Genomic DNA, 16,406 nt, shown 5'->3' on the forward strand with positions numbered 1-16,406 from the left:
TTTACGCCGACCGGATGGAGAAAACAGAAATAGGCTTTGCCCTCACTCAACATGGTCACCTTCCGCCTTCGTCCTGGTTCGTAAATTGGCTCTTTCGGCTCCCGTTACTCCCCCCAGTTTGTCAACTGCCCGTAGTAGCCATGGCGGCCATGAGCTTATTGCGGCGGGTTTCGGTCACTGCAGTGGCTGCTCTCTCCGGCCGCCCGCTTGGTACTCGGCTCGGATTCGGGGGCTTCCTCACCCGTGGCTTTCCGAAGACTGTCGGTGGGTGCTAGCTTTGGGAGAAAGCGCGCTCAGGGGATGTGGGGTGAGAGATGGAGAACTCTTCCCGGGTGACCTTGGTGAGATCTGGGAGAAATTGAGGGCCTGAGGCTTGAGAGAAGAGACGGAGCGTGGTCTTTGTGAGAAGACAAGGGTTTTCCTGAAGTAATTAGAGCGTTCGCGTTTCAGTTGTTAGTTAGCATTTGTGAAGCTCTTTGCCTCTCAGCCATTCCACTTGGTGCTAATTTGCGGATGAAGTAGGGGTTAAAAGGGCATAGAGCTGAGACCTATGTTTCTCAGGCACCAGATTCTTTGTATATTCCACTCACACCACGTACTATTTCCACAAAATTGGAAGTCACGTTGCCCAGGAGTCCACCGATGCTAAGTAATAGATAACCGAGGTGGAGAGGCTCAGGGCTCACTCATTTAAGTAGACACAGTACCTTCACGATATTTTTAGGGTCCATGAGAATGTTTTAATTTATATTTCTTTTAAAACCAAAGGGAAAAAAAAAACTATGTTTTTAGGGTTAATGTAAATGATATGTGGTAATGAATCTAGCCTGGATTATATTCGTTTGATATCAACAGAGTCATAAAATAATAACTTCTTAGAAAGGAAGGGGCTCATGCAGGAAAAGTCGCTAGGCCCAGGAAGGTCATGGTAAGGCTAGTTGGAGCTTCTTGGAGACTGTGTATTGACTTATAGGAGAATGAATAATCGTAATAGCAAAGCCTCAGATGCCTTGTATTCAATCTAATTCTTTCAAAGACTCTGCAAAGTACGTATAATGTTATTATCCCCATTTTACTAATGAAGGAACTGTGATTTCGTTATTACAAAAATAATGCAGTACTGCATCAAATTTAATAATAGTAACAGTAGCTAACATTTATTGAACATCTATGTGCCATATACCATCCTAAGATTTTAAATGTATTAATTCATTTAATGCTCTTGGTAAAAAAAATACCATAAGCTATCTGCTCTATGCAATACAAGCAGGTAGAGAGGAAGTGAAGCCAAAAAGGTCTCCACCCTCAAAATATCTGTTTACCCTTTTTCTTCTTCCAGTTTAATTTGAGTTATGTCACTTCACATGATGAAGCATTATAGAGAGACTTGTTGCAAAAATGATGGGAAGAACCAGTGGTATTGAATAAATTTCCAGCAGAAATTTGAACCTGTTAAAAAACTCCATGTGCAAACATTTTTTGATAAATCCTGTTTGTAAGCCATTTCTGATTACAAATATCCTCTTCAAATACTTGCTGGGGATAGTATTTAATCATGCCTTGCTGGAGATAAACTCAGGTAAAATCTCATTCCCAAATCCTCTTTATACATTATTCCCCATTCATGGAATTCTGGAAGGATCTATAATCTACACCTGGGAGCAGGAAAGGATCTAATAGCTATGCTAGAGTTACTGTGTTGCAGCCTTATACCTGCTTTCCAAGGTATTTTGCAGGTGGTCTCATCTCTCACCATGGAATAAAAGGTTTTAATCTATTACTGCTTAGGTCTGCTCCTATGAGACTGTAAGATCCAGCAGTGAAGAGAACCTTGCCTTGTTTTGTTTTGCCTGGAGCTAGACTGCCTATGTTCAAATCCTGCCTTCAGAGTTTAGTAGCTATGTGGTTTGGGGTCATCATATCTTGGAAGCCAAGTGGAAGGCAATTACTTGGAGCCTACGTTTCTTCATCTTTAAAAAAAAAGAGGATGTTTATTACAACTATGCTTATATTCTATTGACAAGAGAAATAAAATAAATCTAAACTCTTTCCTACTGACAAGAATTTATAACTGACAAGAATTTATACGTTTCTGCAAAAGTTTGCATCTTTTTAGAGTGTCGTTTTGAAAGGTACTTATTTTACCATAAGAACTGCTTAAAAAAAAAAAAAGAGGGTGATTTTTAACCTACCTCATAAGAAAAGTTGTGAGAGTGAGTGGGAAAATCTACAGCACCTGGATTTAGAAGCATTAGCCTTCTACAGAGCCCTGTGGCCACCCCTTTCTTAAACATCTGGTACATCTTCATTCACTGTCATTGAAAACCTTAATCAGGAGGTAAGGAGATGCAAGTATTCTATTTTATTAAATTATTTATTGTCTTATATCAAAGGATTCGAGAAATAAGCTTAAGTTCTTCCCTCAGCTGCAGGAGCTTTAACTTGAAGACTGATGTGTGCATATTATGGTTTAAAAAAACTGAGAAGAGTATTTAAATGATTATATAAACAAAAGAGTATGGAGTTAATTCAGACATAAAAGGTGAGACATTTTAACTAGATTCTGGATAGTTTTAAAAATGCAATTGGCAGAAAAGTAGAGGAAGTATTTTCTTTCTTTTTTTTTTTTTAAGATTTTATTTGTTTGACACAAAGAGAGAGATCACAAGTAAGCAGAGAGGCAGGCAGAGAGGGGGAAGGAGGCTCCCCGCTAAGCAGAGAGCCCAGTGTGGGGCTCAGTCCCAGGACATCGAGATCATGACCTGGGCTGAAGGCAGAGGCCCAACCCACGAGCCACCCAGGTGCCCCAAGGATGTATTTTCTGATAGATCTGAATGTGGGACTCTCGGGATAGGTAAGTGTTGAGAGAAAAGGCTTAACAACGGGAAGTTGGGGGTTAAATTGGAGGAGTGGAAGCACTGAATATGAAACCAAAGTATCTTAACTCTTTTGTAGGCTACAGAGAGAGAATGTTTTAGCAGGAGAGCAACATCAGTAGTGTTTTGCGAAGATGCTTCTGAATATTGGTTGACTTCTAAGGGGGTGTTGATTACTTTAGCCAGTGAGTGAGGTGAAGACGGCATGGAAAGAAATACAAAATTTGAATCTTAGAATCAAGAGGCCTTGTCAGCTGATGAACGTGGAGTAGGTGCAAGGAAGATGAGTGAGATTTTTATCCTGGGTAATTGAGTTGGTGGAGTCATTAACTGGGAATAGTCTGAGAATGAGAAAAAGAAAATGGCCAATTTTCTATTGTTGTCATGAAGACACAAAATCTACCTTATCTTATTTGTTAACTCACAAATACCACAGTTGTCAAAAACATAACTTTCCTGAGGTTATTTGCATTTAAAAAAATTAGTTATTGAGGGGCGCCTGGGTGGCTCAGTGGGTTAAAGCCTCTGCCTTTGGCTCAGGTCATGATCCCAGGGTCCTGGGATCAAGCCCTGCGTCGGGCTCTGCTCAGCATGGAGCCTGCTTCCTCCTCTCTCTCTACCTGCTTCTCTGCCTACTTGTGATCTCCGTCTGTCAAATAAATAAAATCTTTAAAAAAAAAAATTAGTTTCATAAAGCTAAATTAGTTTCATAAAGCTAAATGAAAACCTAGTTGAGAAATTTCAGGCTTTAGAGAATGGTAGAAGATGTGTATTTTGGTGGAAGGAGAATCGAGTTCCAGAAATCCTGGCAGTCACCTGGTTGTAAGCAATGTTCACCCTAATATTTTTAGATTGTAAGCAGATGGCCTTACTACATCAACAACAAATCATGAAAGTTTAAAATATTTGAAAAGAGTTTAGTGCTATGAAGTATACTTTAGAACAGCTAATAATAATAATAGTTATTTATCACATTTAATGACAAAAATAATTATTGTTTAACATTAGGGTAATTATATGTAAAGAAAGCAAGCAATTCACTTTCCTAACTGCATTAATATTGCTAGAATGCAATCAGACCAAGCATTCTCCCATAGTTTTTTGTTACATTTTCCATATCTATGAATAGTGTTTTTCATAATCAGTTGTCCTTAAAACGTGCAGAGTGTCATCCATCTCACTTTCTGTGGAGTATGTATGTTTGTGTATGTGTCTTTCTGTCTGCCTGTCTGCCAGATTGAAAAGGAAAATTGGGAGGACACTATCTCTTCTGAGTACTTTCAGAAGGCAAGGAGGGATCCTGACTAACATTTAATTTACTTAAGAAATGTAAATTCAACAATATTTATGGGGCACCTTCCATGTTGCAGACGCTAAAGGTACTAGAGATAAAGTACTGAATAATCTAGTCCTTCACCTAATGGACTTCAGCAAAATAATCAGGCTTAAAAAAAAATCAGGCCTTGGGGAAAAAAAAATCAGGCCTAGTGTGTATTGTTCTAAGGGAACTAACCAAATGATGTTAAGGAGGATAGTGGGAGGCCAGCTTTAAATAGGGTAGCCAGAGAAGACCTCTTCGAGGAGGTTACATTTGATCTTGACCCTGAAGCATGAGGTGTGGAGATAACTATTCAAAGAGCCTGGGGAAAACCTTTCGGAAAAGAGGAAAGTAAGTTCAAAAAAAGAGTTCTTGGAGTTGGAAGGGAATCATTCAGACTGATAAAGTCCAATGGTATGCCCTTTTGTTCTAAGATAGGCCATATGTTCAGATTCTTTGAGGAAAAGGACCTTAGAAATCCTCTAGGCCAACCCCCAGAGTATCCTTGTTACCTCCCATTGTTGATATTGAATAACTCCATAAAGGGGAACTGGAGATATACTCCAATTTTATTTTGAACCAGTAAAATTGTTAGAAATTTGTTCCTTGTATTAAGCTGAAAATTTTTCTTTCACACATTGATCCTGGTTCTTCCTTTCAGGCCAAGACAGACTAGTATAAGCCCTTTGTCATGGGACAGCCCTTTAGCTTGCCTTTTTTTTTTTTTTTTTTTTGCCCTTTAGCTATTTAAAGACATTTATCTGGTTTCTACCCAGACTTCTTTTTTGTAGGCCAATCAGTTTCAGTTCTTTAAGGTTCACTGTATCAGTTTCCAGGTTGTTTGCCATCCTGGTTGCTAAAATTGGAGTGTCCTCCAGATTATTTCTCTAAAACAGTGTGCTCTGGGATGGATCCACTTCAGCAGGTGTGGTTAGGAGATGGGGGTGGGTGCTTCTCCTATTTTGACCCTATGCTTCTAGTACATAAGATTAAGATTGAACTGTCTTTGGCATTCTTGGTAACCACATCACACCAATGTGATTCTTCTTAAACCTGTGAGCAGCTTTCAGAGGATGCAGTCAGGAACTTCCACTTAACTCTATTTAATCCTTTTAGAATCAGCCTTTTGTAAATGTGTATGAAGAAGCAAGATGGGACTGGGGAGGGAGACACCATAAGACACTCTTAATCTCAGGAAATAAACTGAGGATTGCAGGGGGTGGGGGGTGGGAGGTGGGAGGGTTGGGGTGGCTAGGTTATGGAAATTGAGGACGATATGTGCTATGGTGAGTGTTGTGAATTGTGTAAGACTGATGATTCACAGACCTGTAGTCTGGAAGCAAATAATACATTATATGTTAATAAAATTTTTAAAAAATGAATATGAAGACTTTTGGGATCCCACTTCATCATCACTGTAGTAGTCACTCTGGTAGTAGTAGCTTTGTGTCATCAGGAATGTCATTTTCACCTCATCCAGGCCATGTATAGAAGTCTTGACCTTTCAGGGCTGTGGAGAGAGCCTTTTGGCAGGTTACTGAATTAAGTAACCAGCACCTTTGGGTGTAATCAATCAATCAGTTACCCCTTACAAATTCACCTAAATTGCTATTTCGCTCAGCTTATAATGCACCTTCTTCCTACTCTCCCATCCTCACCATCCTGTGTAAATAGGAACTCCTGGGCCTGTTTTTTCTCTGACATTGCATCCTGTTTCTTCTCTGTTTTGTCCTTACAGATGTCTAATTATGTTTATTTGTTTCTCCCAGCAGGATCTATATCCCTTTGAGACTGTAGGCCTAGCATAGGACCTCTACATAGTAGGCACTTAGATATTTATTTAATTAATGAGTGGTTTATACTGTTATCCAGCCCTTTTTTCCCCACCTGTCCATAGAGAATTCCATTGTATCTTTCAAATTGTTTTCTGAAATACATAATTACTTTGTCACATTCTCTTGTTATTTTAGAAGCCTTAATAGTATGAATTGTACCCAGTAAATTCATGCCAGCTTCTAATTCTTTTATGAATTAACCTTCTAAATTCATTACAAGCTGCTGTAGGTGATGCCAAAATTAAGAATACAGTTCCTGTATTCTTAACTTCAAGACATTTATATTTCAGTGGGACGTTTATGTTTCAGTGGGAACAGTGAAAACAAGTATGAATATCACTAGAATATACAGCAGTTGAAAGGTGGAGATCTCACATGCTTGGAAAGAGGGTTGGTTTCTTGGAGGATAAAATGTCATCTGGGCCTAAAGAATAGATTTCAGGAGAGCGGAGGGCATTCCAGACATTTAAGCTTAAACAAAGGATACAAATCTTTATGAGCTCTGTGATGACTGAAATTCCTTTAATGGGAAGTAGTTTTTATCCCACAGTGACTCTCACGTGAAATTTCCTTGAATACAGTTACACTCAGCAGAAACCGTAACTTCAGTTTCCCGGTAACAGTAAGATCCTTTCCTGCTTTCAGCAGAAAGGGCTTACAGTGTTTGCAGTGGTCCTTCCAGACATCCAAGAAAGGGAAATCATGTAGAAAAAAGATCAAGAGTGAAATTTTGCCTCAGTTTATCTCCAGTGAGAATTGATTACATACCATCTGAGTGAGAATATGAAGAGGATGATACTCACTATCAGAAACGTATTACCAAATGATTTTATAGAGGTATGTTAGAGTGTTTACTTTTGAACAAGTTCAAATTCCTGCTGGAGATATGTTAAATAAATGTTTTTCTATCTAGTTTGCTGTGAGCTCCTAATGTATATTGCCTTATCATGTGAAATGACACAATTTAAGTTTGTTTACTTAATAACTGTAGCAAATATTTATTGTAGAGGTAAACAAAGATAAGTAGCCTGCCGAGAGTATCTGACCTTCTTGCCTGCAATGGAAACAAATTCAAACATGATTTAGATATTTCTTTAATGTTGAAAAATGGAGAGAACTATAGTTTACAACAGTATACCAGTCTCTGTTTAAAGATATCTACTCTGCCTTTAGTACTCAAATAAAAATATGTATTTTTATCTTAATTCACATTAAACATTTATGCGTGTATATTTTCTTATAACCTGCTTTGATCTCAGAATATAACAGTATAACTTGAGCCTTGCATATAACAGGGTAGTTTAATATTTCCAGCTCCTGTGCGACATAGTGGAGACCATGGGAAAAGACTATTTATCATCAAACCATCTGCATTCTATGACAAGCGTTTTTTGAGGTTAATGGTGAGTTAAAAATTTTGCTGAACTAAACTCTTTACATACAAATAGGAATGTGGTTTTTTTTTTGTCTATTTAGAGAACATCTTTCATTTTAAAAAGATATTATTTTGTAAATTCATATTTCTTTTCTCAATTGATACTGAGATTTTGAGTAATGTCTGATTTGTTCCTGAATTTCTTTTTAAATTAGTGAACCTTTACTTCTTTATAAAAAGGACTCATATGCATTAGAGGTAAAATTCGAGCCATTCCCTTATTCTTAAGATTGTGGGGTTTTGAAATATAATCTGTGTTCCCTTGCACATGCACACCCACACACACACACACACACACACCAAAATCTATAAATTATAGGACTTTGAAAATGTATTTGCTTGGGGATAGTTATCTGTATTACTTAAATATTCTTTAAATTACCAGGGAACTCATTGAAAGACTTCTTTAAATAAATAACTCCATTATTTTGGGTTATAATTTTTTATTTCTGTATTGTTCAGGAACATTGATTTCAGAGGATCAAGTGGGCTACTGGCTGTATATTTGTATATCAAGGTTCTATAAGGAAAAGTAGAGTCTTGGAAGATGGAAGAGTTTCTGGACTCTGCCACACTTCCTTCAGCTGTGACCGTTTGAGCAATGGCTGCCCTCTAGACCTCTTGCTTGCCCTTTGTGCTTAATGTCCCTCTTCATCCTCATGGTTGAGCTCCCACATTTCTTGTCATCACCAACTCAAACTCTGTAGTGGTTGAAGTCACTCAGATGTTTTTACCATTTTCATCTTACTACAAAAACTTCTCAACTATTATTACATTGTGTCAACCAAAAAATGAAAAACCACTTAGATATGGTATTATATAATTAATTCATCCTTACTTTTTTCTTTCATTTTTAGTGCCAAACATAGGCATCTAGAAGTTAGAGTGAAAGAAAATCTCAGAAGTAATTTGGTACCACATCTCCAATTTGGCCAGTTTATTTTATAGGAAATGTAAGGAATTAAAAAGTGGTAGACAGTTTGAGAGTGGGGAAAGAGAGTTAGAAAATGGTTATTTGAAAACCATTTTTTAATCTCAACAGAAATTCTACATTTTGTTGACTGGGATTCCAGTAGCCATTGGCATAACTCTGGTGAATATATTCATTGGTAAGTACCTCTCTGACTGAATTGGTAAAATTTTAAGACCTCTACATTAATAACAGAAGTTATGGATATTATAAAGAAAGTTATTTGTTTTTTAATCTTTTTTTTTAAGATTTTATTTATTTATTTGACCGAGAGGGAACACAAACGGGGGCATGGCAGGCACTGCTGAACAGGGAGCCTGATGCAGGACTTGATCCCAGGACCCTGGCATCATGACCTGAGCCAAAGGCAGATGCTTAACTAACTGAGCCACCCAGGTGCCCTGAGAAAAATTATTTAAATAATAAACATAGGCATGAGATTTTATTTTACAGTAACCAAATAACAATCTGCAATAGTATGCAATGTTTTTTTAAAATTTTTTTTTCCCTCCAAAAACCTTTAAGGTCATCAACTCTGTAGAGGCTACAGAAGGCTTCAGAAAGCCTTGTTTTCCTCCTCCTCATTTCTCCAAACCAGCTTGGACAAATCTGAATAAGGAAAATAGAAAGAGAGGTGGAAGAGAGGCTGAGTGATGGAAGAATTTTTTTTATCCTTCTTGGAACACATAAAATTATAATCTTCTAAATAAAAAAGAATGAAACTGTGAAAGACAGCTAACATTAGGTTTCCATGGGAAATTCTGCCCAAAGTACTTCTAACATCTTGAATTCTAAAATGCTTTGTCTGGCAGTGATAGGAAAAACCAAAAGGAATGTGTTCTTTATTATATTTTGTTATACTATATAAAAACAAAGTTTGAAACTCTTACATAACGTCTATAGGCAATGCCTTACACATAGAAGACATCTAAAAATATCTAATGAATGAAATGATTTTCAACCACATTAAAGTGATTAAAATACAGTTGCTCCTTGATCCTTGAATAGTGTTGGGGTGTCAACCCCCTGCTCAGTCAAAAATCACATGTAATTTTTGACTCCCCGCAAAATTTTACTAATAGCCTCTTGTTGACCAGAAGCCTTATCAATAACATAAAGAGTGGATTAACACAGGGGCGCCTGGGTGACTCAGTGGGTTAAAGCCACTGCTTTCCTCTCGGGTCATGATCCCAGGGTCCTGGGATCGAGCCCCACGTCAGGCTCTCTGCTCAGCAGGAGGCCTGCTTCTCTTCCTCTCTCTCTCTCTCTGCCTGCCTCTCTGCCTACTTGTGATCTCTATCTGTCAAATAAATAAATAAAATCTTTTAAAAAAAAAGTGGATTAACACATACTTTGAATGTTTTTTTAATTATATAGTGTATTCTTATTAATAAAGTAAGTTAGAGAGGGGTGCCTAGGTGGCTCAGTTGGTTAAGTGTCCACCTCTTGGTTTCAGATCAGGTCATGATTTCATGGTTGTAAGATCCAGCCCCACATCAGGCTCGGCCACTCCCCAGCAGAGAGTCTGCTTCTCTCCTTCTCCCTCTTTCTCTGCCCCTCCCCACCTATGCGTATGTTCTATCTCTCAGATAAATAAAATTAAATGAAAAAATAAAGTAAGCTAGAGAACAAATGTTACTAAGAAAATCTTAAGGAAGAGAAAATACATTTACAGTACTATACAGTAGAAAACTCCATGTGTAAGTAGACCCATGCCATTCAAACTCATGTTGTTCAAGGGTCAGCTGTGTTTTAATCTTCATTGGTACAAACAGAAGTTCCTTTAAAATCACAAGAAGTTGGTTTCTTACTTAAATGGGGAAGAATTAATATTATAAACTCCTGATGCTAAAATTGGACATCACTGTTTTCTCTTATTAGGTGAAGCTGAGTTAGCAGAGATTCCAGAAGGCTACATCCCAGAACACTGGGAATATTTCAAGGTGGGTATGGGCCATTGAAAGTTATTTTCTGTTGGGTATCTTGTCGGTGCACTGATTAATGTCTTAATTTAGCAATTACAATACTGTTTTATATTCAGTTTTCGATAACAAGTAGATGATGCATTTTGTCCTAACTTTTTACAAGCAACTTCTTTTGGTAATTTTCTGTTTTATTACTTTAATCTTCATGGTTTTTTTTTTTTTAAAGAATGACTCTGTAGTGTGTTCGTATCTAGCAGAGTAACAGCATTTATCCTCAGTTCAATGCCCGAGGAAAGATGTTACCTGTGCTAATGCTAGCTGTTCTTTATTGAGCATCAGCTGTGTAGCAGGCACTATGGTAGTATTTTGCAAATACTCTCTGATTCCATGTGAATTGTGCTATTATTATTCCCAATTCAGAGATGAAGAGATTGAGGCTTAAAAGAGGATAAGTGACCTGTCCAAGAAGTAGGGCCAGTATTGGAACCTAGGTAGGCATGGCCCGACAGCCCATACTGTTAGGCATTTTACTATGCTATCACTGCTACTAAAACCTGAAGTTAAGTCTGTTACTTGTCTTTATAAGTATTGTAGTGAGATGGCCTTGATTAGATACTATAGTGTTTTATTATCTGAATGAACTGTATTTCAGAAAAGAAATGTATCATTATCGCAACTTAAGGCAGGCCATACAGAGAGAAGGAGTGCTGAGAGAAGGAGCTTCAGTTTTTGATCACCAAACTCTGGGTTTGGTTCCTAAATCTGCCACTTAAGGTACTCCGTGTAGTACAATGGCAAAAGCACAGGTTTTGGAGTTAGACCTGGTTTGAGTCTAGATGCTGGCACTTAGTAACTGTATAACATTGTGCAAGTTGCTTGTCTATAAAATGGGGACAAAAATAGTATCCATGTAATGGATTAAAATTATTTAAAGTACATATGAAGTAGTTGGCATTTAGTAAGTATTATCGGTTTAACTGAGATGGCCATTTTAAAGAATAGGAAACTAGAAGAGCAAAGTACTGTTCACAATAATAAACAAATTTTCTCTTGTAGCATCCTATATCAAGATGGATTGCCCGAACTTTCTTTGATAGTCCTGAAAAGAATTATGAAAAAACAATGGCTATCCTTCAGGTTGAAGCTGAGAAGTCTGATTTACGGTAAATAAATAAATAAATAAATAAGGAAGGAAGGAAGGAAGGAAAGGGAGCAAGGAAGAAAATCCTTTTTTACTGTTGCAAGCCATGAGAAAAAATTTAATAAACTAGATCAGCACAGGATGCTCCATGTAAAAGATAAAGATAGGGAATAGCTTGTTTGGAGTGGAGTTTATAAATTGGAGACTGAGAGACTATTAGTTGATAATATCTGTCAGAATAAAAGAAATTCTTTTTAAAAATATCCCACTTTTAAGTGCACGACAGCCCTCCCCTCCCTCTGCCCCATCCCTCAGTTTCCTTTCCTCTTCTACCTAGTCTCATATTTGAAAGTGACTACTATTTAGTTATTTCTTTCATCTGTTGCTAAAAAAAACCTGTGCATTAAAAATACACTAGTATTTTTATTTATAAGTATTAATACTAATACTTATCATTTATCAATATGGGTGGAACTGGAGGGTATTATGCTGAGGGAAATAAGTCAATCAGAGAAAGTCAATTATCACACAGTTTCACTCATATATGGAATATAAGAAACAGTGCAGAGAACCATAAGTGAAGGGAGGGAAAACTGAATGGGAAGTCATCAGAGAGGGAGAAGAACCATGAGAGACACTTAACTATAGGGAACAAACTGGGGGCTGCTGGAGGGGAGGTGGGTGGGAGGATGGGGTAATTGGGTGATGTGCATTAAGGAGGGCATGTGATTTGATGAGGCTTGGGTGTTATATGCAACTGATGAATTATTGAACACTACATCTGAAAGTAATGATGTACTGTACGTTGGCTAATTGAATTTAAATTAAAAAATAAAAATATATTAACACAAATAGAATCCTCTTATAAACACTGTTCTGCATCCTGTCTTCATTTCTCTTAAATATATCTTGGTGATCTTTCTATAATAGTATATACCCCATTCGTTTCAATGGCTGGTCATATATTTCGCTGGATGGATGTGCCTTAATTTTTTTGACCAGTCCCGTGTTGTTGGTACTTAGGTTTTTCCAAGTTTTTTGATAATATACATAGTGCTATGGTGAATATCCTCATACGTAGATTTCTGCATATTTATTTAGTGTATCTGAAATATAAATTCCTAGCAGTGGCACTGATAAGCCAAATGTTATATGTTTTAAATTTTTTTTTTAAGATTTTATTTATTTATTTGACAGACAGAGATCACAAGTAGGCAGAGAGGCAGGCAGAGAGAGAGGAAGGGAAGCAGGCTCCCTGCTGAGCAGAGAGCCCCGATGCGGGACTCGATCCCAGTACCCTGGGACCATGACCCGAGCTGAAGGCAGAGGCTTTAACCCACTGAGCCACCCAGGTGCCCCAAATAAAATCTTTTTTTAAAAAATAATGTTTTAGGGGCACCTGGGTGGTTCAGTGGATTGAGACTCTGCCTTCAGCTCAGATCATGGTCCCAGGGTACTGGCATAGAGCCCCGAATCGGGCTCTCTGCCCTGCAGGGAGTCTGCTTCCTCCTCTCTCTCTCTGCCTGCCTTTCTGCCTACTTGTGAGCTCTCTGTCAAATATATAAAATCTTAAAAAAAAAAAAAAAAAAAAAAGTCCCAGAATCCCTTAGATAAAATTTCCAGACAAAACAAAGTAAAAACAAAAACAAAACCCTGCCTTCTATCCCCAAAGAAAAGATGCCATTGTGAGGATGGAATGAGAGTACCTACATTTTTTTTTTTTTTTTAGTACCTACATTTTTTAAAAAGTGTATTTAGGTATTTGGAAAACTTAAGCATAAAAGAAAGATACAAAATAGAAAGGGACTTTCTCCCATAATGGCTCTCCCTAGAGATAACTATTAATTATGACCCTCCAGGTTTTTTAAACTCTCTGCATGTGTACATCTACATAGTCACAGATGATTACTTTCTATTTTTTAATGAAATGAGAAGATGCTACACATCCTCAATTTATACCTTGCATTTTTTTTTATTATGTTAGTCACCATACAGTACATCATTAGTTTTGGTGTAGTGTTCCATGATTTATTGTTTGGTGTAGTGATCCATGCAATCTGTGCCCCATCTTATTTATCCATTGGTCTGTTGAAGGGCATTTCTGCTCTTCCCACAGTTTGGCTATTGTGAATGTTGCTACTATAGACCCTGCATTTTTAATTTAACCATATATGTAGCATCTATATTTACTATATATAGGTTTTCCTCATTCTTTTTAACAGGTGCCTAGTAGTCTCTTACAAGGGGGAAACATTAGTCATTTAACCAGTCCTTTTGATGAGTATTTTAATATTTGATTTTGGATAATTACATTCTGATTTTTTAAAAGATTAATTATTTATTTATTTAGCAAAGAGAGAGACAGCAAGAGTGGGAACACAAGCAGGGGGAGATGGAGATGGAGAAGTAGGCTTCCCACCGAGGAGGGAGCCAGACTCGGGGCTCAATCCCAGGACCCTGGGATCATGACCTGAGATGAAGGCAGCTGCTTAATGGCTGTGCCACCCAGGTGCCCCTTGGATAATTACATTCTAAAGAATAGAAAAGAAAAAGGATAATATGAAGATACATAATCCTAAAAAAAAAAAAAAAAGGAAAAAAGAAAGATGTGTACTCTCTTAGATAACAATCACAAAGGTTTGTAATTTCTCATAGACAGGAGATAGGGTTAGTGAGCTGGTTAAGGTTAATAAAGTGAATTATTTAACTGTGATAAATTTTCAGCCATATGAAAAATTTAATATATAATCTGTAAAAATGGAAGGGAAAAGGTTTGATGGAGAAGAGACTTTCATTTTTAAATTTATTTTTGAAGTTTTATCTAAATTCTAGTTAACATATAGTGTAATATTGGTTTCAGGAGTAGGATTTAGTGATTCATCACTTAGATACAACACCTAGTGCTCAACACAAGTGCACTCCTTAGTACCCATCACCCATTTAGCCCATCCCCCACTCACCTCCGCCTCCTGCAACCCTTTTTGTTCTCTATAGTTAAGAGTCTCTTATGGTTTACTTTAGAGAGGGACTATTTCAGGAGTATGTGGTCTCCAAGAGGTTTTCTAAAAGGCAGGAAGACAGGAAACACATTACCATTATTTATGTAAAAGTGATCTGTCCAGATAAAGAGCACGGACAAGAGGAGAGAATAGATTATCAACTCAGGTGGTGTTCTGGAGATTAAAAACAGGATTTGTTGGCTAACTACCTAAGCAAGATAATGAAAGTCAAAAATAAGTCCCAAATTTTGCTCATAGGTGCATATCAGATATATGCATACACATGGATCTTTTGAGGTACATGAATACATAAATTCTTTAGATAATACTTTACATAAAAGCAAAAGACTCTCTAGTGGTTATTCTTTATGGAGATAACTTTGCAGTTGGAAATACTGGACTCACAATATTGCTATCCTGTTTGTTACAGGTTACAGGAGCTGGAAGTGCGAAGGTTAATGCGTGCGAGAGGTGATGGTCCCTGGTATCAGTATCCGACTGTTGATAAAGTACTGATAGATTATTCTCCAAAAGCAACTCCCGACAATTAACCATTTACTTCTCTACATACAAAGTATATTCTCTTTAGGGGAAAATTAATCAGTAAATATATTCTGTATTTTTGCTCACATGATGAATAAAATATCTTTCATTGCACTATTTCTCAGCATTGGTGCAGATTAAGACTTTTGTGTGGGATTTCATTTTTTTTTTTAGCTTTATTGAGGCATAATTGACAAAATGAAGATATTTAAAGTGTACATTGTGTTGATTTGATATACATTGTGAAAGGCAGAATAAGACTTGATTTGTGGATTTTGGCTTCCTCCTTTAAGGTTTATCATATATTTAAAAAACTGGGGCAAATAGGAATTTATGAACTCCTAAGGATGTGACTTTGAAAGTTTAATATTTTGTCTGATAATTGAAAGTTAGAGAAGTCTAATGATGTTAAATATCAGGAAATACAGTAGTTTACATACATGTCTAGATTATCCAGAGGTGATTCAGAATTTTAAATTATATAATTACTGAACTAACTATATAAAACATTAACATCTTAATAAACAATTTTTCAGTGTACAAATCTCAGTTAACTATTTTCATGCTTTCTGCCTTAAAACTTTTGTCTGTCACTAAAGTGATTTTTACTGAAGTATAATAGACATACAATGTTATATTAGTTTCAGATGTAGTGTAGTATATTATGCTTTTTTTTTTTTTAAAGATTTTTTTTATTTATTTGTCAGAGAGAGAGGAGAGCGAGCGAGCACAGGCAGACAGAATGGCAGGCAGAGGCAGAGGGAGAAGCAGGCTCCCCGCCAAGCAAGGAGCCCGATGTGGGACTCGATCCCAGGACGCTGGGATCATGACCTGAGCCGAAGGCAGCTGCTTAACCAACTGAGCCACCCAGGTGTCCCAGTATATTATGCTTTTTAAATGCATACAGACTTGCACCTGTTTTCTTAGATGCAATCTCTTAAGATTCCTAGATTCCTTTTTTTGTAAATACTGGAAAAGCTGCACAAGGTAAAATGATTACTGCAAAGATTATAAAATGTGAGTAACAGCTAAAACAATGGCTATCATTTATTAAGCGTTTCCTGTCTGCCTTCCTGAGCACTGTGTTAAATGATCGTATTTTTTCACAGTAATTTCAGAGTTATCTTATGAGGTACTATTACTTATGTTTTATGGATAAGAAATTGAAGTTCAGAGATTTTAAACACGTAATCAATATTTACAGAAATAAATATTTGCACTTCAACTTTCACAATGACCTTTAGCTTAAAAAATCCATTGTTTTCAGGAAATATATTTCGGTTTCCTCATGCCCTGGAGGCACTTCGTGACAGTCAGTCAGTCGAGATCCTTTGGAGTAGGTGCATTTTCTTATTTCCCCAGAA

At 37.0% G+C, this 16,406-nt stretch overlaps 1 protein-coding gene across 1 annotated transcript; it reads left to right on the plus strand.

Moving 5' to 3' along the window:
• Nucleotides 1-38: 38 nt before the first annotated feature.
• On the plus strand, nt 39-15,185 carry NDUFB5 (NADH:ubiquinone oxidoreductase subunit B5). Its single transcript, XM_047731104.1, has 6 exons — nt 39-264; nt 7,344-7,432; nt 8,507-8,573; nt 10,316-10,377; nt 11,416-11,522; nt 14,930-15,185. Exons 1-6 carry the CDS (start codon nt 141-143, stop codon nt 15,048-15,050), a joined length of 570 nt encoding a protein of 189 aa, XP_047587060.1. The 5' UTR covers nt 39-140; the 3' UTR covers nt 15,051-15,185.
• The last annotated feature ends 1,221 nt before the right edge of the window (nt 15,186-16,406 follow it).

This window comes from Lutra lutra, chromosome 1, assembly GCF_902655055.1.
Source record: "Lutra lutra chromosome 1, mLutLut1.2, whole genome shotgun sequence".
Taxonomy (NCBI): Eukaryota; Metazoa; Chordata; class Mammalia; order Carnivora; family Mustelidae; genus Lutra; species Lutra lutra.